Here is a 23,474-nt window from a genome sequence, read left to right as displayed (position 1 = left end):
CAAAGTAACCATGCTGTTATATGGTCCCAATTGAGCCCTATAGCAGTTTGCTCAGGCTTTAGCTGTAAACAGCTTAACTGCAGCAGGGATAAACTGTGCTCCTCTGGAAAAATAATAAATTTGGATAGCTGATGCAGATCTCTGTGCATTTGAGATACATAGTCCAAGTGGGCATTTCTGCTTCCTGAAGCTTGAAAAACTATCCCTAGATATCTAAATATCTTAACCTGCTCAATGGACTGCCCACCTAAGTTTCACTTCTCTGTTTTGGGCATTTGGGAAAAGTAAGTATCTTAGTCTTGGTATAATTTATTATTAGTTCCTCCTCAGTACAGTAATGTATAGGTGATCGGAAAGCTCTTTTGAGGCCAGTAGAAGTTAATGACAGAATTACTGCATCATCTGCATAGAGTAATTAATTGATATGTCTTTGGGCTAATTTAGGAGGATGAAAAGTAGAGCTACTTAGATGAAGTACCAATGAGTTTATATAGTAGTTGAATAAAACTGGAGCCAATACACATTCCTGTCTGACTCCCCTCTTGTGGGTGCTCCTGAGCGGATGAACAAAGAACAGTGGGAGTGTATGCCAAAAATGTATAGTCCCACCAGTATCACCCAAGGTGTAAAGGTCATCTTGGTTCCCCAGCTAAAGCAAGCAGGCACCTATATTGGGCAGCAGTGATATTGCCATGTAGGGGGAAAAAAAAGTTTGAAGCTGGGAACATGGAACATAGAAAGCATGAACATGGGAAAGTTTAACATAGTGAAAGATGAAATGGATCAACTACACATTGACATCTTAGGCATCACAAATTGAAATGGAGTGGTGGGTCTCTTTCAGTCAGAAGAACATACTATTTACTACTCAGGATATAAAACAAAGGGCGTTACTTTCATTGTTGGAAGAATATAGCAAAAACAGTCCTTGAGTACAATGTAGTCAATGACCGAATAATATGAATTAGACTTCGTGGGCAACCTTTAATATGGCAATTATCCAAGTTTATGCTCTAACCACTGATGCAAGAAGAGGAGGTTGAAATCAACAACACTGAGAACGTACAAGCAAAATACACTGCTTGTGGTTGGAGATTGGAATGCAAAGTTGGAAATACTGAGAAAACAAAGTTGGACTGTATGCCTGGAAGACAGAAATGAAGCAGGAGAACGACTTACCAATTTCTGTCAATCTAAATCCAGCAACCAAAATGATGTCTATGTACATGGACCTCACCAGATGGAGTACACAGGAATCTAATTGACTATTCTATTGATACAAGGAAGTGGAAATGCTCAGTGAAGATATGGCCAGGGGCTGACTGTAGAAAATAGATCATAAAGTACACATGTGCAGATCAAGTTAAGTAGAAGAACAAAGGTAACCAGTCTCTCCATATGATATTGTACATATACCCACCATTTTCAAGGAAAGTGTTAAAAATTGCTTTGAAGTCCTGAGCATTATTGAGAGGGAACCAGAACAACTGTGGAATGCAATCAAAGAACTTAAGGATGAATGTCCAAAAAGATTGCAAAGATGAAGAAACAGAAGAAATTCAATCAAATTAGATGTCAGAGCAAATGGTGGAAATCGCCTAAGAGAGAAGAGAAAACAAGGCCAAAAAAGACAAAGGTCTCAGGAAGGAACTTAACAAAGAATTTCAGAGAGCTGTTAGAAGACACAAGAAGCAGTATTACAACCGCATGTAAAGAGAATGAAAATGAAAACAGATAAGGAAAGACAAGGAAAGGCTTCCAAAATATCTCTGAATTCAGAAGGTGATTCCAACCTTGAATTAGTATGCTAAAGGATGCCAATGAGGAGATAGTAACTGATTCAAAAAGATCAAAGAGGTTTGCTGAAATTCCATATAATAGAAATGTCAAAATCCGAGATACCTTAGAAGATATTCCTACTTACAAGAACCTCTAGTACTAGAAAATGAAGTTAGATTACTATTCCAGTCATTACCAAGTCAGAAGACCACAGGAATTGATGGAATCTCTATAAAAATATCACAAGCAACAGCAGAAGAATCTGCAAAGGCTCTAACTGTGCCAGCAAATCTGGAGAGCGATGCATTGCCTTATAGATTGGAAGAGGTTAGTTTACATACCAATGCCAAAAAAAGGAGAAACATCAGTTGCCTTCTCTATGCTGATGACACTACTCTGATAACTGAAAATGCAAATGACCTATAGTCTGTAGTAATGAAAGTCAAGAAACACAGTGAAAAAAATGGACTAAGATTAAATGTGAAGATGACCAAATTAACAGGTATAGCAACCAGAACTGACAAGGAAATATTGAAGTGGTAGATAGCTTTGCCTTTTAGATTTGATTGTGAACAGTAAAGGAACCAGCAGTTAAGAAATATGCCACAGACTAGCAATTGGTAGAGTAGCTGTGAAGGCCTTGGAAAATACATTCAGATGCTGTGTTCTATCTGTATTTACAAAGGTCAGAATCATGCAAACAATGGTCTTTCCTGTGACATGATGGAAGCCGAAGTTGGACTTTGAAGAAGCAGGCTAGAAAGAGTACTGATGCTTTTGAACTTTGGCCTTGGAGAAGACGCTGGAGAATACTATGGTAGCCAAGAAAACAAACCAATGGATCATCAAGCAAATCAACCCAGAGTTCTTACTTGAGGCACAAATGACCAGGATCAAATTATCATATTTTGGACACATTATGTGAGGACCTAGCTCTCTTCCAAATTTTATAATGTTGGAAAGGTGGGAGGAAAGAGAAGAAGATGGAGACCAGCAGTAATGTGGATGGAGTCAATTACAGCAACAATGGGTATATTGTTGGAAGACCTGAAGGACAGGTTGAGGAACTGATTGGCTTGGAGGAAATATATCTATATGGTCACTAAGAGTTGATGCCAGCTTGATGGCACATACTCAACAGTTAACAGGACTTGCATGCTTCTTTAGTGTTTTGTGACATTTTGATTGGTCTTATAAAAATATGGTCATATTGTGCATACTGCGTTTTTTTTAGAAAACAGCACATACTTCACTGCTTTTCCAGTTCAAAATATGGAATATGAAAATATTGATTCATGTTGTGCATCATTATTTTTTATTTGGCACTGCTATACATTGCCTTGTTTAATGTAGAATGTTACTTAAAAGGTTTTATATTTCTGTGATGAACAGAAATATAAAACAATTCGTCAACTATAACCAATACAAATATGTTCTTTTAGGATGAAGCTGAGAAGGTTTATGGTGAAAGATCTGTATTTTACCTACTGATGAAAATGTTTGTGACCAGCCACCATTCACAGCTCAAAATATCAACCAAGAAATTGATTATTAAGGTGAGTTATTATTTGCCCAGTGAAAGCAGTTAACAGAGAACATGCCATAGAACAGTTTTTGCTTACCAGCTACCTTCCACATACACTGGGGTATAACTTCCATCATCTGTAGAAGTATTTCTAAAGCCCTGGAGTGAAAATGCTGCTTTAGAAGGTTGGATTTAAAAGTTAGCAATATAAGTAACCCCCTTTTTATTTTCTGAAGAATGTACCACTTGCTGTTTGCTTATACTGTTCCTGGAAGAGGGTTCATTAATACTTTAAAAAAATATATATTTTTTCCTTTTTGCTTTTGAGTCAGTCTTGACTCCTGGCAATTGACTGGACAACTCCATGCAATTTTCTTGGTAAGATTTCAGAAGTGGTTTGCCATTGCCTCCTTCCTTGGGCTGAGAGAGAGTGACTGGCCCAAGGTTACCCAGCTGGCTTTGTGCCTCAGGCAGGACTAGAGCTCGCGGTCTCCTGATTTCTAGTCTGGTCTCTTTAACCACTACGCCAAACTGGCTTATGAGATTAAAATATTCATACCCTGCCTGTCATGCCAAGCATCTCCAGGCTGTGTACAATATTAAAATAGCTTTTATATAAAAGATTATATAAAACAAAGTATATAGAATAAGAGATAGAGATATTAGCATGGCTTATTATTTCTTTGGTTTTGCCAGTTCTTTCTTTGGATTCTGACATGACCACAGACTAAATCTGTTGTAGATAATGAATACTGATATGCTGCTATTGGAGACATCCCTCACATCACAATTAAATGTTGATTCAAATACCAGAATGCTAGCACCCTTGGCTTGTAACTTTGACTTTCTCTTGAGGTCATATTCCTGACAGTCAGGAGAGGCATGCATGCTCTTTAGGTGGCTATTAGGTAACCTCCAGATGTCTTTTTTGCTTTTTGCTTAACCTGCAGTAGTAAGTAAATGTGCACTGGACTGTAATGTCTCCCCAAGTGATTTCCTTGGTTATGCTCCCCATCTTAGTCTTCACTATAACAGAGCTGTTTTGTATTTTCAAATCTGGCTGAGAAATGATGAAAGTAAAATGTATAGAGTGTTGCCCTGTTGCCACATTCCCTAATTCTTTAGGAGTCCTACTTTGTCCTGAACAAAGAATTTTAAAAAATCATGCTGCAGTCCTACCCATAGACATTGGCATATTGTAAAAATATTGTTAAATAAAATAGAAAGCAAAAACTTCCTTAAGCTTTACTCTGCTGTATAGTTGTCTTGGCACCAATATACAAGTGGTTTCAGTGTCCCACTCTAACCCATAGCAGTGGATTTTATTGATGGTCTCCCATTGCAGGATCAGCCACTTACTTTTATCAAGATCAGCCATGGTTGGCTAGATGCTTCCACTTGCTGGGAGCTGAAGTTTTATTAGAACTGAAATTTCAGATCATTAACAAATATATTAGATTATTCAGACTAAATAAAGTTTTAAAGAAACACTTAAAAAAAAAGAACAACAGGTTTCCCTTAAAACCCTTTTCATGTCTTATCTGTTCTTTCTGTTGTTGTTACTGTTGCTTTTAGCATATCTTCCTGATAAGCTGATTGCAAAATCTGGCTTGTTTTCTGCTGGTTGTCATCTTGTGGTCCAGAACACTGGGTGCTCTTGATACTGCCCACTATTGCAAATGTTTTTTTTTTCCTGCAACTTCAAATGGAAGTTCAATTATAAAGGATGTTCCTCTTCTTCTCCCTCTCTAGTCTCACAGTTGGCTTTTTTGTTTTTTGTTTTAAAAAAACAGGAATAGTTTTTAAATATAATCCTGATTTGTTCATTTCTTACTTTTGATAGTTTAAAATATATTTTAAAAACATTTCAGTGTAGGTCTTCTTGATTGTATTGAAGGAAATATGAGATAAGTTCTTAAAAGAAGCTACTATTTGTTTGAATATTAAGGCTGTATTTAATATTGTTAGTGTCTTTTGCATGTTTATTGAGAAATAAACTTAATTAAATGGTATCCCTTCCCTTTTAAAAATACGCTTAGGATTGCAGCCTTAGAAAAGGAAGCAGTAGGGCTAAAAACAAACAGGACAAGTCAGAACTTAGCCTTCTTTTTTTAAATTCAGCTGCAATTTTGTGGCCCTATACCTAAATAAACTAGTGAATTCTGTGGAACTTAATTGGATATTGGATTGTTAACCTACTAATTAAATTGATAAATGTTTGCAGCCTCAATATAACAAAAGTGACATATTTTTGGGACTGTTTAAAAGAAAAGGCTTTGCCTTGACTTTTTCAATTAAGACTTTTAATTCAACTATTTTTGGCAAAGAATTCGTTGGTTACTTTTATTGTTCCTAACCAGGGTCCATAACCATTGGGACAGGATATAGTTACTGGCTGGGTTCATATTATTAGGGAAATCCATAGCTTATTTTAACTGTGGTTTGCTGAATGATCAACAGTGGCTGGTTTCACACATCATACTAAATCTTATTTATTTATCATTACAGTGGCTGGGTTTACATATTGCAAAAAACAAATAAATTACATTATAACTTAGTTTGATATGTGAAGCCAATCATTTATGCATCTAACCAAGTAAAATTTATCCAGAAGAACTCAAGTAAGACATGTCCCCAAAGTTTTTTCTAAATAATACTTATTCAACATAAAATATTTGCTTTTATAAACTATACCTGTCTTTAGCACCTATCAGCACATGAGAGCCTTGCATTTACATTTTAGTGAGCAGTGCTCCATTTTGTAATAGGCTGTCCTGTCAACTGTTCTATCCATATTAGGGACACGTGGATTTCTTAACCCGGGTTTCTCTCAGCAAGTGAGTAAAACAATTAAATAATGTGGAACCTTCCACCCTGCTAGCTCTACAGATGCCAAGTTTTGTTTTATACACAATGTTGGCATGCCATCCTTCAGGAGCCATTGTTTGCATAGCCTGAAAGTGGCAAGCTGTGAATGTCTTCCTTAGCTTGCCAAGGGTAGTTTCGATTGTATGGTGGCAATGAGACTGTTTAGCAAATCTGCACTTAACATTTGCACAGCGGTTGGATCACAGCATACAGTAGTATACTGAATGTTCTCTAGGGCTGAATTAAAACTGGAAGATGCATTTGTGGTGAACCTTTGGGGCTTTGGGCATTTCTTTTCAGCAGTTTCTGGATGTGGGGGGGAGATAGTAATTATCTCCCACTGCCGGTCATCTAATAGATAGATGCTGCAGATAGGAGCTAAGTCTTTATAAACATTCAGATGGCTCATTTTGTAAGCTGTCATAATTTAAGCAAGTAAACATTGCTTGCTTAACGTTCATCAGCTGTTTTGCTGTGAAAAAGTAACCATCTGGATGTAAGCACAACTCTTGACTATTGAATTGGGCTGAAGAAATGCTTGCGCAGAACCTGTTTGCGCATGCGATCCTCTAATAGAGATGCACGTGTGAAAGCTATATGTGTTTAGACAGATTGTTGGTGAATAACGTTGCTTTTGCATCTATCTTACAGATCACAGTTGTTTCAATTTGCATTAATCATGGAATTTGCATTATAGAAACTTTTTGAAAGATTAACCTTCTGAATCAATACAGGTAACACAAAATGGCAAGAGAGGAGAAACAGAAGGCGTTCATAATTTTTTTAATGGAATCTGTATTTCAATAAACTGTTTTTAGCGAAGCATAGCAGACCTTTATTGAAAAGGCCATGGTAAACAACTAACCTGGCATCAGCTTTTGTTCAGTAGCCAGTGTGAAAGTTGCTGTACAGAAATAGCAGCTAAAATGTATGTATAATACTTGTTTTCTTAATAGCTTTTGCATGACAGTGGACTATTTGAATATACTGGGAAGGAACTTGAACTGTGGCTTAGTCATTTGGATAATACAGTTGAAGCCAAAAAGGAAATCGTGATTCAGTTTTTGGAAAAGGTAAACAATGTGCTAGTTGATCAGTTTAACAATGCCAAGAATAACATTTTGCTAATACCAATTATGAGAACCTAACATTTTGTAGTCAGGGAAGATGGAACAAAGAAAGTGAGATTATAAACAAAGGCTTTTGTTAGAGATTTTCTCTGTAGTGACAAAAGCGTAGGCTCTCTTACTATCCATGTGATATTATTATGTGTGGCAAAGTGAGCAAAGGACATTGGAAAGAATGGCAGGTTATGTAAATCTTGTTTTAATTCTCCCAATGACATTTTGGATGCACACATTACTTCCTTCCTCTTGTGAAAGTAGTAATTAAGTTTGACATGCAGGAAAGACATAGTACGGTCCTGAAAAATTACTTCACAAACAGCTCACTGACTAATAATATTAATACACTGGTTACTCTTCATAAATCTTTCACCTTTTACTAAAGAATAATAATCTGCTTAATTCTTTCTTATAGAACTAAATAATTAAGGATAATTAAAAAAACAAATTATCTTCAAAGATAACCCAAGATGTTCAAGAATAACCTATTTAGAAGGAAGAGGTGGGAAATAGTAGTAATAATAAAATAACAATAACAATAATAATATACACTTAGTTTTTATTCCTGTATTGTATATTTAACTAAGACTTGGAATCACCAGAACATGAAATGGTTTTGAGTATGTAGGGCTATTATGGCTCAGGATTCACATATCGCACTTAACCATCTTTTGTTTTTACCATGGCTTATTAAATATATTTAACCTTGATTTAAACTGGCTCAATTCACAAAGCACAGTAAACCATAATCAAGCAACTACCTTATAGCTTAATATAATGTGTGAACGTATGTATCTAATTATTTTTTAGTAATTGCAGTAAAAAAAAAAAAATCAAAACTTCACCAAGTGACATATGGGTATTTAGGCCTTAAAGTGTCACAATGCAATTTAGTTTATCAGTTTTACCTTTCTGGGTTGAATTGTGTTCTGGCAATAAAAATATGTTAAACTGTACTCAAAGGATTTTCAGGGAATCATTTTGGTTGATGTAAATTTCTGCAAGAAATTCTGCAGGATGCATTGCAGAATCTACTTGAAGAAAAGAGAGTTCATACAGATGTGGATTTCTGAAAGTTGACTGCTTTCCTTGTATTTTCATTCAACAGAATTACATGTGTATGACATCAGTGGGCTTTACACACAGCACACTTCTACAATATTTTTTTTAAATGTTGCAATTGGGGGATTTTATTTCTTTGTCATAAAAAAATTCTGTCTCTTCTCTGGAGGATAAAAGAGTTTATTCTCTATAATACAGTGATTCTAAATGCCTTATTTTCTATTAAACTTGTGTTTAAGCACTTCTGATAACTACTTGTTCTCCTTCTTAGGTCTTGGTAAAACTGGTGACCAACCCTTATCCATACACAGATAAGGTAGCTGACCTTGTTCAAGAAGCAAGCATTCTTCAGGTCAACTTATTCAAACAAGACATTGATAATATCAGCATACCCATTTCTCACATTGATGGTATGCCTGATTCTTTCAAAGTCTTTCTGCCAATCTTGCGCTAATATTCCTGGAAATTTACAAAAAGCAATATTTTAAAAAGAGGCCATCAGTTATAAAGTCTTGTATAAAATTTAAGCCTTTAACTAATACACTGCATACCTACTAGGAACTAAAGGCTGCTTTAGTTTCCTCTGCATACTTCTGAGAGATTACTGATACATATTTGCAGGATTTCTGGATGGAAAAAAGATATTTGTGCATTAGTTTGTCTTTGGTAACATAGATCTCAGGAGTTTATTTTTACTGGGCTTTTCCAAACTTTGCTAAGCAACCATAATCAGATTTCCATGTCATAGTTGATGAAGAATCATAGAATGCTTTTTTCCTGTTGCATTGTTTTTGCACCATCGGGAATTAACATGCATTGGATTTGTCCAAAGCAGAGCAGGATAAATTAGAATAGATTTTTATTTAACTTAGGTGGATCGGATGGGTCTGAACAAACTTGATTTCACATCTGAGTTTCCATGAAGCTTCAGTCCCAGTCTGCTCTTGTTGCTCTAATTGTCCTACAACAGGAATTCTAAAAGAGATATTCTTTCTTCAGTTATGTCAAGTACCGTTATGGGGAAGGGGAGTATTAATTTGGTGATTAACAGGGCTGACTTCAAATCAGAGTGACTCTTATGATCAGCCCTGCATTGGACCACACAATCACAGTGTTGTTAGGAGGGTCTAGATATCTGGAGGAGAAATCCTTCGTTTGATCATTCACTCTGTTTTACTGCAGTCCATTCGTTCTCCCTAAGCAGTGGTACAATTACGTTTAGCTCACAAACATTCTTAATAACTTGACTAGTTTAATGGAAAAGAGTGACGACTTAATTTCTTATATATAAGCATTGAACCCTGTAATTCCCTGGAATTTTTTTTATGATTATCCCTTTCCTTTGTACAACCTCCCATCAATTTTCAGTCTAAAATTTACCCCAGATATTCCTCTCCATTGGGACTATTACTGTTCAAATTTCATCATATTCTGCCCAAAATAAAATACTATGGCACTTCAGTCAGGTTTTAAAGGAGGATAACTAAAAAAAAAAAGTTTCCCTGAAATTTAATACCATTTCTCCCCTCAAAATATTCTGACTTTTCTACCAGTTTGACACCATTCATGTGAAAAATAATTACAGCTATTTTATTTTTCCAATTCTAGACCATGAAGAGAGGAATTCAGTTTTTTCCAGTTCCCCAATCAGATCAGATTTCCCCCTCCTCCATACATTTCTTGTATGGGATAGAAAAAAAAAGTTGAAATTATCCTAGAAGGACATCAAATGGCATATTGCATGTTACTATAAAATATTTAATTGTTAAATAAAATTTGAATTGTTAAATGTTAAAAAAGTTATTGTTTGCCATATTATTTTAAAATATTACAAACAGAATTTACAATTTTAAATTAAAAGTTTTGTAAGATAGTTGTATATATTCCATATTCATATGTGCACGTGCTAATACTACATGTTATTTTCTTTCTATAAGATTAATTATTGCAATTTCTTTCGTTAGACAGTTGACTCATTTGTTCTTTCCAAACCCCTATAAATATCTTTTTATGTAAATGTTTTCCTTTCTAAACCAGACGTTCTGGATATGATTGATGTCCTTGTAGAAGACAGTGAAGGTTTAAATGAAGAAATTGGATATACTTTAAGTGAAGACATGATTGTGAACACTTTTCCATTCAGTGCAATCGTCCCAGCTTCTTTAGAAGCAAGAAATAAGTTACTTGTTCATGAAAATGCAAGAGGTATTTTTTCTTGCTTGTTTAATTTCTACCTTGCTTTTCCACAAAAATAGTGATAAATGTGCCTTCCACATAAAATGCAGAATGTATTAAAACATCTTGTAAAACACACACACAAAAAGGGAACTTATGTAAGTAGCAAAAGTCCTAATGTTCTATTTGCACAGTCAAAATCAAGAAGCAATTTGATTTTTATTGTGCAAATTGACCATTATGCCTTTTTCTACAGATAACCATGCAATTGTTAATCTTCTTGAAAGAAGTTTGCCATAGGTACTCTCTGAACGAGGCTTTGAATACTTCAGTTTCAGAAGTCACAAGCGTTTAGTCTGTTTTTGTTATAGTTGTCGTTTTGTCTTTGTAGAAGAAAGCATAGTGGAATATCTCATTGGTGTGTTTACTGACCTCCTGCATTCTCAACGAGATCCTTTAGCCCTTTGTCTGATGTTTCAACACTATGATAAAGAACTCCAGTCTGTCAGTGCACCACTTCGTCAGTTCAACTATTACTATAATCTTTGGATACCACAACAAGCTAAGGAAGCTTTGGTAAGCAAGCCAAAATGTATATTAAACAGCATAATTTGGTGTTAGTTAAGATTGTAACGTATAGGGGAAGTATACATAGCAAAACATGGCCTCCTTAATTTGGTTATAAAATTTGGTTATAAAAGTTGAAATTGAAGCATCCTGTTAGCTTGCTTTTTTTTTATGCATCTTTTCTAATCATTAAACAGTGGCACAATGGAACTGCATGATCAAATGTGGGCTGATCTCTGATATATTTTTTCAGAACATTATTATAGCTGAGCGCATATGTAATATAGGTCTGGTAGCAGGAAGAACAGACTAAATGAGTCCTAGCCAAAACCAGTCTCTCTGGAATTGCTTTTAGATTGTTTTGATTTGTTTTTTTTATACCCAATTTTCTCAGCAAAACAATACTCAAACTTGTTTAGGATAAAAACAACAAAATGCATTTTGTTATAGATTTTGACAAAAAAAGCACATAATTCCTTTAAAAGCTAACTGGAAAAGAAAGCTGTCTGAAAAGTTAATCCAAAACAGTCTAGCAACCAAAACCTAATTTCACATAACCTTGACCTTAATTTCAGGGGTGTTTTGGGGGAGCAGAGAAAAGATGAGGCAACTGATCAGCTCCACTCCTTTGGTGTATGCTTTGTGACATTGCATGCATGTACACAAGTCGTAGAGCTTGTGTTTCAATGGCTCGATGCTGCTTTTGTCAGTTCTGCAGATGTCTCTGCCTAATTTCAAAAGCCTTCTGCAAGCAGTTTAGCTCCCTGGCAAGAGGAGTTGGTTTCTCTTCTAAGCTCCTTCTGTTTAAGGAAAAGGTGGTAGAGTACAAGCAGTAGATACCAGAGAGAAAAAAAAAGGGATGTCAAGGAAGAAGCAAAGAGAAAAGATAGCCTTGCCCACTTTTGACTCTGGTTCCATTCCGTTTTATTCATCTATGCCCACCACTGGCATGAGGCTTCCTACAGATTATGCAAATATGGCTCTCCATAGAAAAAAAGATTGTCCAGGCCAGTTTTAAAATCTAGCTAAAAGACAGAAGGGGAGGAAATGCTGACAAATCTCTGTGCAGGCATACCATAATTATGATTAAGATCTTGAATCTAGTGGTAGGTTTTAACAAAAGCTCGTGGAAACAGACAGGGAAGGCCAATGGAGGTCAGGTTTGGGCTGAAGGCAGTAGATGTATAGTCCTCATTAGTTTCATTAATTTGGCATAGATTAAATCTTTTTACCTACATGTAATTGTGTTTTTCTTTTGTTCTTACTCAGTTCCAGCAAGACAGAAGCAAAAGTATAGATGAGGTGCGGTCATCAGATTCATCCTTTTTCAGCTTGCTAAAGAATAGCTATCAGAAAGGTGTTGCTGTTCTGCTGGAAGAGGATATTCAAACAAAGCTAAATGAAGCTATTTCCCAACTCCAGCCTCAGCAGCTCCTGTTGGCTTTAAAACATGTTCTTCTGTACCTAAAAACTAGTGTGGAAAACTTCGGCAGTGTAAGCTATTATTTTTTTCCTGTTCCTTTGAAAGCAAGTTTAATAGTTACGTACAGTCCCTTTCATTAAGGGCCATCTCAACTTTAGATGATAGCAAACATGCATTTTCTGAAGCAGGTGTACTATATGTAGCTAAAAAATACATGTAATCTCTTGATTCAGGCCTATAAGATAATACTTGTAGAAGTGTCCACTTGTAGGCATTGATTACAGTGTTATATGGATGTACAAAATATGTTGCATGGACTTGCAAAACAAATAAATGAAGCCTATATGTGGTGGTTAATATATTCCTTCGATAAAATATACAATTATTGTTTTGTTGCTCAGTCCTCCATTTTTTCCCCTCACTTATAAATGTGTATCATTTTTTCCAACAGTTTGACAAAAATTCTGGCCTTTCCCTTCTTACTGTCTACATGGATCTGTTGAAGACCTTGTTGCACCGAGGTGATAATATAGAGTTGCATAGTTGGCATGAACAGAAAAGTACCCAGACTGAATCTGACCTTTTTATGGAAGCAGAAATTCTGATACAAGATCCTGAGAATGACAAGGTGCTAATTTTTCGGTGTAGATATTCTGAAGGAGAAAAACAAGCATACTCTTTACTGTATGTTTATATGGGCAAAAGCCATGAGAGATAATTTTTTGCTTAAATATCCTGAGTACAGTGAACATTTCCTGAGTACAGTGAGAACAAAAAGTTCCCTCATGCATAGGTTTCCTTAGATGGTAATTTGAAAAATGAAGCCCATGATCTGGTACTCTCCAAATGTATTTAGCCTATAAATTCCAAAATGTGCCATGGCCTGTTCCTGATAGAGAAAGGTATACTGTATAAGATCTAAAATTGATTGTAATGAGTTCCAGTAAGAACGAAACTGTTTATACACTGCCTCTTTTTGGTCAATATATGGCAAAATACAGAGATAGTTTTATATAATCAGAGAGTGATAGGGAACATGTAGGCCATTATGTCCAACACCCATCTCCATGCAGAAATCCAGGTTAAAGCATCCTTAACAGCTGTTTAGATTCCACTTGAACACATCCAGTAAGGGAAGCTTAGCACCTCCCTTGGAAATTGGTTCTGTTGTAAAACTTTTGCTGTTTAAAAGTTGTTCTTGTTTCATAGAACCGTTTTCCCTCAATTTTTCATTCAAAATTCTTTGAGAAATATTCTTTTTCAATTTTATCTAGATTACTCAGTATGAATGTACCATCAGGTGTAAGCTTTCAGATCCCATTCACTTAATCATACTGGAGAAGGTTGTTGCTTTCTTATTCAGTAAGTGAATTTTCCTCGGGATCTAGTTAGCAACTGTGGAAAACAGGGTGCTGAACAGACACTTCATCTAATCCAGTAGAGTTCTTGTGTTTATTGGACAAAGTCTTTTATTGCAACTGTTTCTATTGCAGATCATGGAAGAGATGCTCTCTTTGGTCTTCAAACATCCTATGCTGGAAAATTGGTTCCTGGCTATAGAACAACATTCCCTCCCTCCTCACAATCTAAATCCAATTAAAGTGAAACTGCTTTCAGCTCATCTAAATTGCAACATTCTTGACCTGTTGAAAATGAGTTGCCCATTGTTACAACTTAGGGATCAGTTAGATATACTGTCCAGATATTTTGAAGCCATCACAAAAACTGTTTTGGAAGAGTTGCATGCTGGTGCAAAAGAAGGATGTAGAGCATCTCCCAAAAAATCTGTGCAGATAGAGGCTTTACAAGAACTGCACATTTACATGAACGTGGACCGACTGAAAGAAATCATGCTACAGCTTTGCAAGACAAACCTGGCCACTTCCAAATCTGAATCCGGAAAAGAAACTTGTCTGAGCGTTTATGGACAGACTTTGGTGCAGCTGCTCACAGATGGCTACCAAAGAGATTCCCTGAAAGGGGACTTCTTTTTTTCAAGAGAACACATTCAAGGAATGAGTATTCTGTTGTCTGCATCCATCAATGAAGAGTTGGAAAAGGTCTTCATATGCGTGATACAAAAAGAACCTATCTTTGCCCAGGCAGTTGACATTGATGTGCAGCTTTTGTGCCTTAAACGTTCAACAGAAATTTCCCTTTCTATTGTAGCTGTGTTGGTTCAGTATTGTCAGACTCATTTGCTACATTTTGAGCTTTGGTGTCTGAAGTGTAGTACAGCCAAGTTTCTAAAAAAGAATGCAGCCCTTTTCCTGCCTCTTGTCAATGTGTACTTGGACTGTCAAGAGAAGCAACATTTCACATGCCTATCAAAAGGTAACCATGCCAGTTTTGATTTTTGACACTGTACTCCAGCCATGTTATGAATGCTTCAGGCTTTTAAGTCTAACACTGTTAAAGAAGTGCGACATTGAAGGGTTCAGACATTCTTTTCTTTCTATTCATTTATTATTTGAACATTTTGTTCTGCGTTACTGCTTTGAAGCCATCTGCCAGGCTAATAAGTGCTTCTGTAATTTTGCCTAAGATAAATGATGCAAGAAATCTTTATCTAGGTCTTATTCTGTGAGCTTCTTGATGTGGCGGTATGAGCCTTCTTTCCAAGCATAGTAGATAAGCATTTCTCCAGAAACAGTGAGGTCTGTCTTGGCTAGAAATCCTACTCCTGTGTTGAGTCTATATTTAAGAAGCTCTTCCTAGGATGTAAGTTTGGTACTGTAGGCCCTGGTATGTACATACTCCTCTGAATTTTGGACTTAGGAAATGTTGACTTGACTTGTTCCTTTGTATATTTTTTTCAGCTGTTAAGTCTGTCTTGAGAGAAGCTTTATGGCCAGAACTTTTGAATAATCTTCTGAAAGTGGATTCACCACAGCCATTTGCTATGGAATGTCACATTATTTCCAAGTTACTACCACTATCAGATACAGAGATGTTCATTGATCTAACAGAAAAATTAACTCTAACTCTTGAGAAACTTGGAAATCATGAACAGTAAGCTTACATAATTTCTAGCTGTGAAAGAATTATACATGTAGCCATTTAGTGTTCGTTTTTATTTTAAAACAAGAGTAGACCTTCAAATTCCTGTTTTTGTAGCCCAGCATTTTGGAATGGAGTGTGGATGAAAACTTATAAAGCTTAAGGTAGATATATCACAGCTAAAGAAATCAAGCCCAGTTTTTCCCTCATGTGGCCCAATCCATATTGCAGCCCTCTGCCCCCTCAATGTGTTAAGAGCAATTCCTGACCACCAAAAAGTGTCCTACCCTGCTCCAAGAATATTCATGCCTGCAGATGCAAAAGGTCAGCACAGAAAAATCCTAAAATCTAAGAGAGTGGGTGAGAAGAAAATTGTTTACCATAGAACCAGAAATTAGCAAAACTATTACTCTTTTTTGTTTAGCTAAGAGATTGGGAGGGAGAGATGTCAGGGGAACAGTGTATATAAGTAAGGCTGGCAAACAAGGTTTTATAAATGTCTGAAATCGTAAGAAAGATCTGATGCTGTTATGGGGACCCAGACTGAGAGACAAAACAAGTCAGTATAAAGCAAGAAAACTGGAAGTTGCTGACTAAAGTGAACTCAAGTAAACTGTTTTATTTATAGATGTTGGGGGATGTAGCAGAGGCTTAGATAATCTAGAAAAGGTTTCAGATAGATATTCATGTGGCGATGAATCCAGAAAAGATTGTTAGGCAGTTTGCTTACCTTTCTTATAGGGTCCATTGTAGTCTGTGCTGTGATTCCTGTAATGCACTAAGGCATAACATGGTTTCTGTGGTTTTGATTTAGTGCAGCATCTGAACCCAGCTATTAGTGTGTGTGTAAACCATGTGATTTAGGCTATCATGGGCCATGAAACAAATCTTTACCAAACAAACCATGGCTTTGTACAGTGTATAAACCTAACCAGTGCATTGTGTATTATCCAGCAAAAACATTTTCTGAACAGTTTTAATTGCCATATACATAAAAAAGGGCTACCATTTCCAAATGTGTGGTATGCTCTGTAGAAAATATTTATAACATATTGAAGTTTCTAAGCAGCACCATTGGGGTTAAACACCATTGAAATAATTCTGTAGTTATGTTGAGCTTGTGCAATGGGGGAAAGGTTTGGGGTGTGTGGAGAATTGAAATAAGGACATTGCCTCTGCTTTGTTACTCTTTTCAAACCTCTCCAGTTGGATAATTGCTGATGCTGTATCAAGAGCTCTGGAGAACTCTGCAGAAAAATTGCATTCATGGAGGAAACATCTGCTAGTTACCTGTATGAAGTGGTTGATCTTGTCCTACAGTAGTAGCCAAAAGCAAGAAACACATTCAGAAGTGGAGAGTACCATGCTATTGAAGCTAGAAAAATTATTGGTGAGGACTGAGATTTTTCCACTCATTTTTGGTACATTAGTTTATAAAAAATGGTGATGTGTCGGACACAAAAGATGCTAAAGGGGGCAATACGTTTAAGTTTTTTTCTGTTAGGAAGTGTATATCCATAGGTGAGTCAATATGTATACAAATCTGTTGAAATTGATAGTTTTTCAATTCTGCTATAATTTTGGTGAGCATGGACCCACCCTACGGTTACCCCAGACCAGGAAATATCATAGGAGCCAATCCACACCTTTTTTTTAAAACTGTGGTGCCATAATGGCTTTTAATATTTGTCAGTTTGCTGAGTTGAAATCATTAGGAAAGGATGGGATTATTCTGTGCATACACTGTAATCCCGTGAAGAGACCTCTTTTGAATGATCTCTCTTTCTAGTTCAGGCCAATCAGAAAACAAGTTCTGAAAGTTTTATTATATTGCAATTTGTGTTTTATTATTGTTTCTTGCCTATCCAGAATTCATCAACTGAAGTGGTTCCAGACGACTGGAATAGTTTTGTGAAGCTGGGACTGAAGTAAGCATATTTATGTTTATAGCTAATATTCCCCAGGTCCACAGAAATCAAGTATTTGTGATGATGCAAGCTATTTTACTGAACTCTCTCTCTCTCTCTCTCACGTTCTGCACATATCATATGCATGTAGGGTGAACGTTTCCTGATTCGTCAGCCATTGGATAAAGAAATAGATTACTCTATTTCAGTCAACCTGAATAAAATATATGTTCCACTAAAATTAGTCACTTCTGTACTAATGTGAATATGAGATTACGTATCTATAAAAGTGGCCATTGGATGCATTGGTGTCTATTTTTATGAAATATAATGATTGGCTAAATGCAAGATTGCTTCGTAATCATGGAATTTCTTTTAATTTAAGAAACAATATCTGATGCACCATGTTATCCTTCAAAGCTGAACCCCAGAGCCCCTGAAAGCCTTAGATACAGCCTTTGTAGACCTGCAAAAATTGCTATCAAGCTGTTATTGCTAATGTGACAGAGAAGGGCAGTTATGAAATGATTGTACAGGTAGTCCTTGTTTAGCAACTGCCTCATTTAGTGACTGTTCACAGTTACAACAGTGATGAAAAAGTAACTTTACAACTGGTCCTTGCATTTATGACCTTCAGAGGTCTATAAAGCAAAGAACGGCTGAAGTAAGATCTTGAGCACAGTTCAGTTTCACTTAGTTACCACTTCACTTAACAACCAGTGGGTCCCAATTGTTGCTAAACGAGGACTACCTGTAATCATATTAAATATGTTTAATTTTAATTAAATGTAAAGGTAATTGAAATAGTTTGGTTTTTGTTCTGGTCCAACCCAGTAGGGAGCCCTGCATACAACTAAAAAGCCAAGTTCAGGAACAGTTGCTCACTGGATAAGTTGGATAACAGCTACAATTATCCATTGGTCAGCATCGGCAGGGAGATTTAATTTATTCTTTCTAGAGGGTTCCAGGTTGGAGAAGGCAATTCTGAAGCACATTCATTGTTTTCTGAAGACACAAAAATAGTGTCAGCATGCAGATCAACATCTGGTATATAACTCTTTTTTGCATGAGTTTGTTAGCAGAACAATCTGATTTTTGACTTAATATCTTTTTAATTGTTGTCATGCAGGTGTCGTTATAAAGACCAGGCTTTCCTGAAAACTCTGAATGGAGCTATAAATGCATTGTATCAGAAAGAAATCTCTTCTAGTCAGAGATTAACTAAACCTGAAGTGCTTTACATGATGATCACGCAGCATTCCCTGTTTTTGTCCACAATGCTGAGATCACAAGAAGGCAGTGATACGAATGCTCATCTAAGAGGTCTCTTTTTCTTTCTGGCTTCTTTGGTGCCTATGTATAATTTATATACTTGTAAACATTTTTTCTGTACTTTCTGTTTGCTGCTCACTGATGTATTTTGGGAGTAGTATCTGTCTAGTATTGTCTGTCTCTATCATGATTATAGACTCACACAGGTGGCATACAAGTTTAATAAATTATTATTATATTCATCTTAATTTGTCAGTCTAAATGAACTTCAAAAAATGATTATACAAGTGCCTTTGCTCTTAGAGGAAAGTCAGGATATAAATGTAAGAAATACTTTTTCTTCATAAAAATTGCACATTTCTCAGCAAATTACTTTTTACTGATTTCTCAAGATTGTTTTCCCAGAAGGTTCTGGACAAATTAAATTTATGCTAACCTTTAAAAAAGGTAAGTATGCGGGATTATTGTGAAATGTTGGTTTAATATGTTTTCTACCAACAAACGCTACCTTTGCCGTAGTCCTCACCAACCTGATGCCTTTCAGATGTCTTAGACTACATTTCCCAGAATATCCTGCCAGCATATAGTTACGAATGCATCTGGAGGGCTCCACTTTGGGCACTGGAAAGTTCTGTATATAGCTTAACTCATGTGAATGGGAGCTCTGCAAGACAGTAGTGTGTTGCCATTGTGATGCTTTATTTATCCCAACAGATCCTGGCCAGTCAGCTTATTGTGCAGCATGATCATGTTAAGAAAGTGCTGAAAAAATAGAGAGTTTAGTGTGAGGGAAAGAGCAAAACACCTTTCCTTTTTGCTTTCAGAGGCATTAGTGAACCTCCTGTTGACTCTTGTGAAACTCTGCCCTGCAATTTGTGAGAGTAATCATTTTGCTGTGCTGCTTGGAGCATATGGTGCGACACTCAGCAGTTCAGGTAAGCAAATTTTCTCTTGAAAGTGATGTTTATTAACAAAAAATCTTAATGTAGATGAGGAGGGGGTATCAACTGTGCCATGTTTGACTTAAACCATTTAACTGTAGTTCTTGAATCAGTCAAGAAAATGATCAGAAATTAATTTAAAAAGAATTTGTGTCTTTAAGGTCTTGAATGAATCGTTCATTTTTTTGTTCTGCATTTTTAGAACTAGGACTGAGCAAATATATGAGAAAAGAAGGGTACAGTGATCGGCATAGCAATAGTGGTGTCTGGATGGGGGGTTGTTGTATTATGGGGTGGACTGAGCCTGGAGGATATTGAATGTATCTTGCGACAGTTGTACAGGGATTTCAGGTGGGTTCACAACTATATTAAAGTCACTTTCTGGTTGCTAGATGATGAATGCTTCCATAGAAAAATATTAGCATTCAAGGTGGCGATAGGATATAAAAGCTCTGTTGAAACTGAGAATAAGACTACTGTGTCAGAGCTGCTAGTTTTCACTTAAGCCATGTTCAGTCAGACACCTGAATGTATGGAGTGCCTGAAATGGAGAGAATGGGACACACAAACAGCTCTCTCCAATCTCCGTGCTTTTAGCTGGGAACTCTGTATTTCTGTTTGCATGAATGCAAGTAAGAACTTCATGCGATCTGTGACCTGAATAAAGTTGGGTCCTGGATTCTGCTGAAAATTGTACTTGTGCTTATTCTCTGCTCTGAGTTCTCTGTGCTTTCAGGCGAATGTCTGATATTGCAGTGCTGAAACAATGCAGAACTTATGTGATAATGTTCCAGGGCTTGGGAATTTTGATTTCCTCTAGATATATGTCATCTTTATACTGCCTTTCATTTATTTTTTTTTTTAGATCAGAAGATACTGTTTCTACTTAAATTGTATGAAAATAATGGTCTAAGCCTTCTTAACTTCAGGTTTGTTTATATACATCTTGGTCAGTGTAACAGGTGAAAAATATGCACATTGTGTCAGCCTTGTTTCACTATGGTTCGCATAACCAGAATTTGTTGAATAAACCATATATTCTGGGTTCACAAAATAGATTAAGATATAAACTATAATTTACAAAGTACAAAGCCTGGGTTTACACAGCACAGTATGTCTAAATCAAGCAAGCAACATGATATACAACCTAAAACCACAAGTCACATGAAGCCTTTAAAAAACCTTGTGACTCTCAGAAGCCTTCAAAACATTGTTATCAAACAGTAATTTTTAGTATGACAAAAATAGGAAATTTATTAAATATGTCTCTGGAGACATATCTTAATTACATTTAATTTTAATTAATGCTATATATGAAATTGTTTAGTTTTTACCTGGCCTCACTGGTTAGTTTTTGGAATGAAGCCTTCCCCACACCATTCAAAGATCAAGAAATATTTACACAGTCCTGGAATAGCGTGATACCAGAATGGAGTCCCTATATCTACAGTCTCTTCCTAAATCATGTGCTGCTACCATAACTGCCTGTGGCCACCAACTGAAAGTGCAATATGTAGTATGAATAATCTGGCTGCTACCATCTTCCTGCAACTTGAAGCAGCAGCAATGCAGAATGGGACCTCCTTTACCTACCATATATGTGCAATGACAGATATGTTAACAAAACAGGTTGTTTTAACTGCTAGGAAAATCATAGTTTGCTTTCTCCTAGCTTGGAAAGCATTCAAATACTGGTACTTTCAGCATAAACATGGGGAACAGGTAAATTGGCTTCTCTTCTGATGCTTCTCCCATTTACTTCAATGATCAAGAAACCCTGTTACAAAATATTCTTTCCTCAAAGGGATAGAGTTCTAGAACAGATGCTTGTCATCTCTCCTAGTCACAAGTTAGTTAAGAATATAATGGTAGCACTTAAATATCTGGATTGTCCTGTACTTGGGATAAGCCGTAGTAATGATAGTTAGAAATAATGTTGGAACATGTCCCCTTGTCTTGGACATATTTTTCTGAGTCATTAAAGAAGCACATCTTGAAAGCAACAATTTGGGTTCTGGTCAGGCTGTTGTAAAGCTTTTGTTTGAACGATAAAAACATTCTGGCTATGAAAAGAAGCCATCTGCTGACAGTAATTTTGTCGATATGCTGTACAGGAATCAAGACTTTGTAAAGATAATTCACGGTGATCATCTCTCTGGGACTTAGTAAAATGAACACAGTGGAGTAAATGTCATTTCATAATGGTTTAATTTTGTTTGAAATTGCTTGGGAAGGGAAAGGAAATACATTCTGGCTTTGCGTTCTTGTAAGAAGTGAAGGGAAAAGTTAACCTTGTTCTACTGTTAATAAGTCAAATTAATTTCTTTAATTGCTGCCTTCTCTTCAAGTACAACATCAAAAAATACATGTTTTTCTCCTGATACAATTCTAGAATATTGCTTTGGGGACCAGCTGCTGTGGAGCATCATAAGACATGCAAAAGTTTGGGGAAGTCACTTTGGCAGCAACCGAGCATGCAAGAAATTATGTCCCTGCTGGATCGAGAAATAATGATGAGGACCATACTCCACTTCCCCCAGCATCGGCATCTTCTCTCCCCTGAGGTGCCTTGGCCTAACTGCAGATTTCTATCTTTTTTATATATAATTTTACTTGATACTCAGGGATTAACCACCAGATCCCAGTTCAGAGTCTGTTATTTTGTTTTGAGCTGACTATTGAGGAAACAGTTAAAACATATTTTTGCAAAAAGAAAAGAGAGAGAGAGAGAGAATGGGAAGGAAGGAAGGAAGGAAGGAAGGAAGGAAGGAAGGAAGGAAGGAAGGAAGGAAGGAAGAAAAAGGAAGAAAGGAAGAAAGGAAGAAAGAAAGAAAGAAAGAAAGAAAGAAAGAAAGAAAGAAAGAAAGAAAGAAAGAAAGAAAGAAAGAAAGAAAGAAAGAAAGAAAGAGAATCAAGCCAACATGTAGCAGTAACTTCTAAGTTTACAGTATATTTTCCAGGGCTTGCATGATAGGTTCTGTGAAAAAACAACCGAGTCCAAGATACAAATTGAAATTCAGGCATGCATCCTTTTATGTTTTACATTTTAGGAAGAACATATATTCCAAAGCAAAGGAAAAAGTGAAATGGCTCTTGAAGATCTCTATGATCCTTGTTTTCTCCTTCAGCTATTCAGTGAATTGTTAAGACCAGGTATGTGAAATGGTTGTCTTGCATTGTCTGGGAGCATTCAATATGAACCGTTGGAGCAGTCTTTCCCAGTCTGGGCCAGAGACTGGCCATTTTAGGAGTTGCAGTATCAGCATTTTGGGAGAGTCCTAGGTTGGGGAAGTGTGTATCAGTTCTGAACTCATGAGGTCTTAAAATGGGATCTTTCACAAGAACTTAGGGGCTTCGACCAGAAAACCCGCTAAATCAAACCCTTTTCTTGGTTAGCATGAATTTGATTTTGGAGTTTGATTTGGAGTTTTTCTGAAGTGCCTGTTTCAAATTTATTGCCTAAGGGGATTTATGTTTCCTTTTCTGATTTTTTTTTAAATTGATTCAGGTTTGAGAAAATTTTCCAGCTGTCCCTTCATATTCTCCTCAGGGTAAATGACGTCTGGGTTTTACTTATCCAGCATCAGTAACATCTAAAACAGAAATTTGATTGCTTTGAAAGAGAGTTATTGGCTTTAATGAGCAGAGATAAAAAATAGCTAAGCAAAATGGCACTTTTGTGTTTTCAACAATAATTTTAAAATGAATATATCACAGAATGAATCAAGCTACCTTAGCAGTTTTTTTTTTTTATCATCCATTCAAGGACACTGGCTGATTTTTAACAGAGAGCAAGGGGGCAGAAGGGGATAGTGTTATGAGTGCTGAACC

At 36.3% G+C, this 23,474-nt stretch overlaps 1 protein-coding gene across 1 annotated transcript in view; it reads left to right on the top strand.

Annotated features, from left to right (window-relative positions):
• URB1 (URB1 ribosome biogenesis factor) overlaps positions 1-23,474 on the top strand; it is a 57,505-nt gene that overhangs the window by 18,880 nt on the left and 15,151 nt on the right. The window contains exons 15-30 of the mRNA XM_007424514.4: positions 3,222-3,335; positions 7,129-7,245; positions 8,630-8,768; positions 10,396-10,563; positions 10,925-11,109; positions 12,370-12,594; positions 12,975-13,151; positions 14,017-14,857; positions 15,343-15,535; positions 16,730-16,913; positions 17,393-17,451; positions 18,560-18,753; positions 19,527-19,637; positions 20,509-20,572; positions 22,036-22,207; positions 22,694-22,796. Of these exons, the coding sequence (XP_007424576.1) occupies positions 3,222-3,335; positions 7,129-7,245; positions 8,630-8,768; positions 10,396-10,563; positions 10,925-11,109; positions 12,370-12,594; positions 12,975-13,151; positions 14,017-14,857; positions 15,343-15,535; positions 16,730-16,913; positions 17,393-17,451; positions 18,560-18,753; positions 19,527-19,637; positions 20,509-20,572; positions 22,036-22,207; positions 22,694-22,796 (3,046 nt within the window). The remainder of the gene's footprint in view (positions 1-3,221; positions 3,336-7,128; positions 7,246-8,629; positions 8,769-10,395; positions 10,564-10,924; positions 11,110-12,369; positions 12,595-12,974; positions 13,152-14,016; positions 14,858-15,342; positions 15,536-16,729; positions 16,914-17,392; positions 17,452-18,559; positions 18,754-19,526; positions 19,638-20,508; positions 20,573-22,035; positions 22,208-22,693; positions 22,797-23,474) is intronic.

The sequence above is a fragment of the Python bivittatus genome, unplaced genomic scaffold (assembly GCF_059951505.1).
Source record: "Python bivittatus isolate LINGU-HERP-01145 unplaced genomic scaffold, Pbiv_v1 ctg000350_np1212, whole genome shotgun sequence".
NCBI lineage: Eukaryota > Metazoa > Chordata > Lepidosauria > Squamata > Pythonidae > Python > Python bivittatus.
This window is presented reverse-complemented; position numbering and strand designations above follow the sequence as displayed.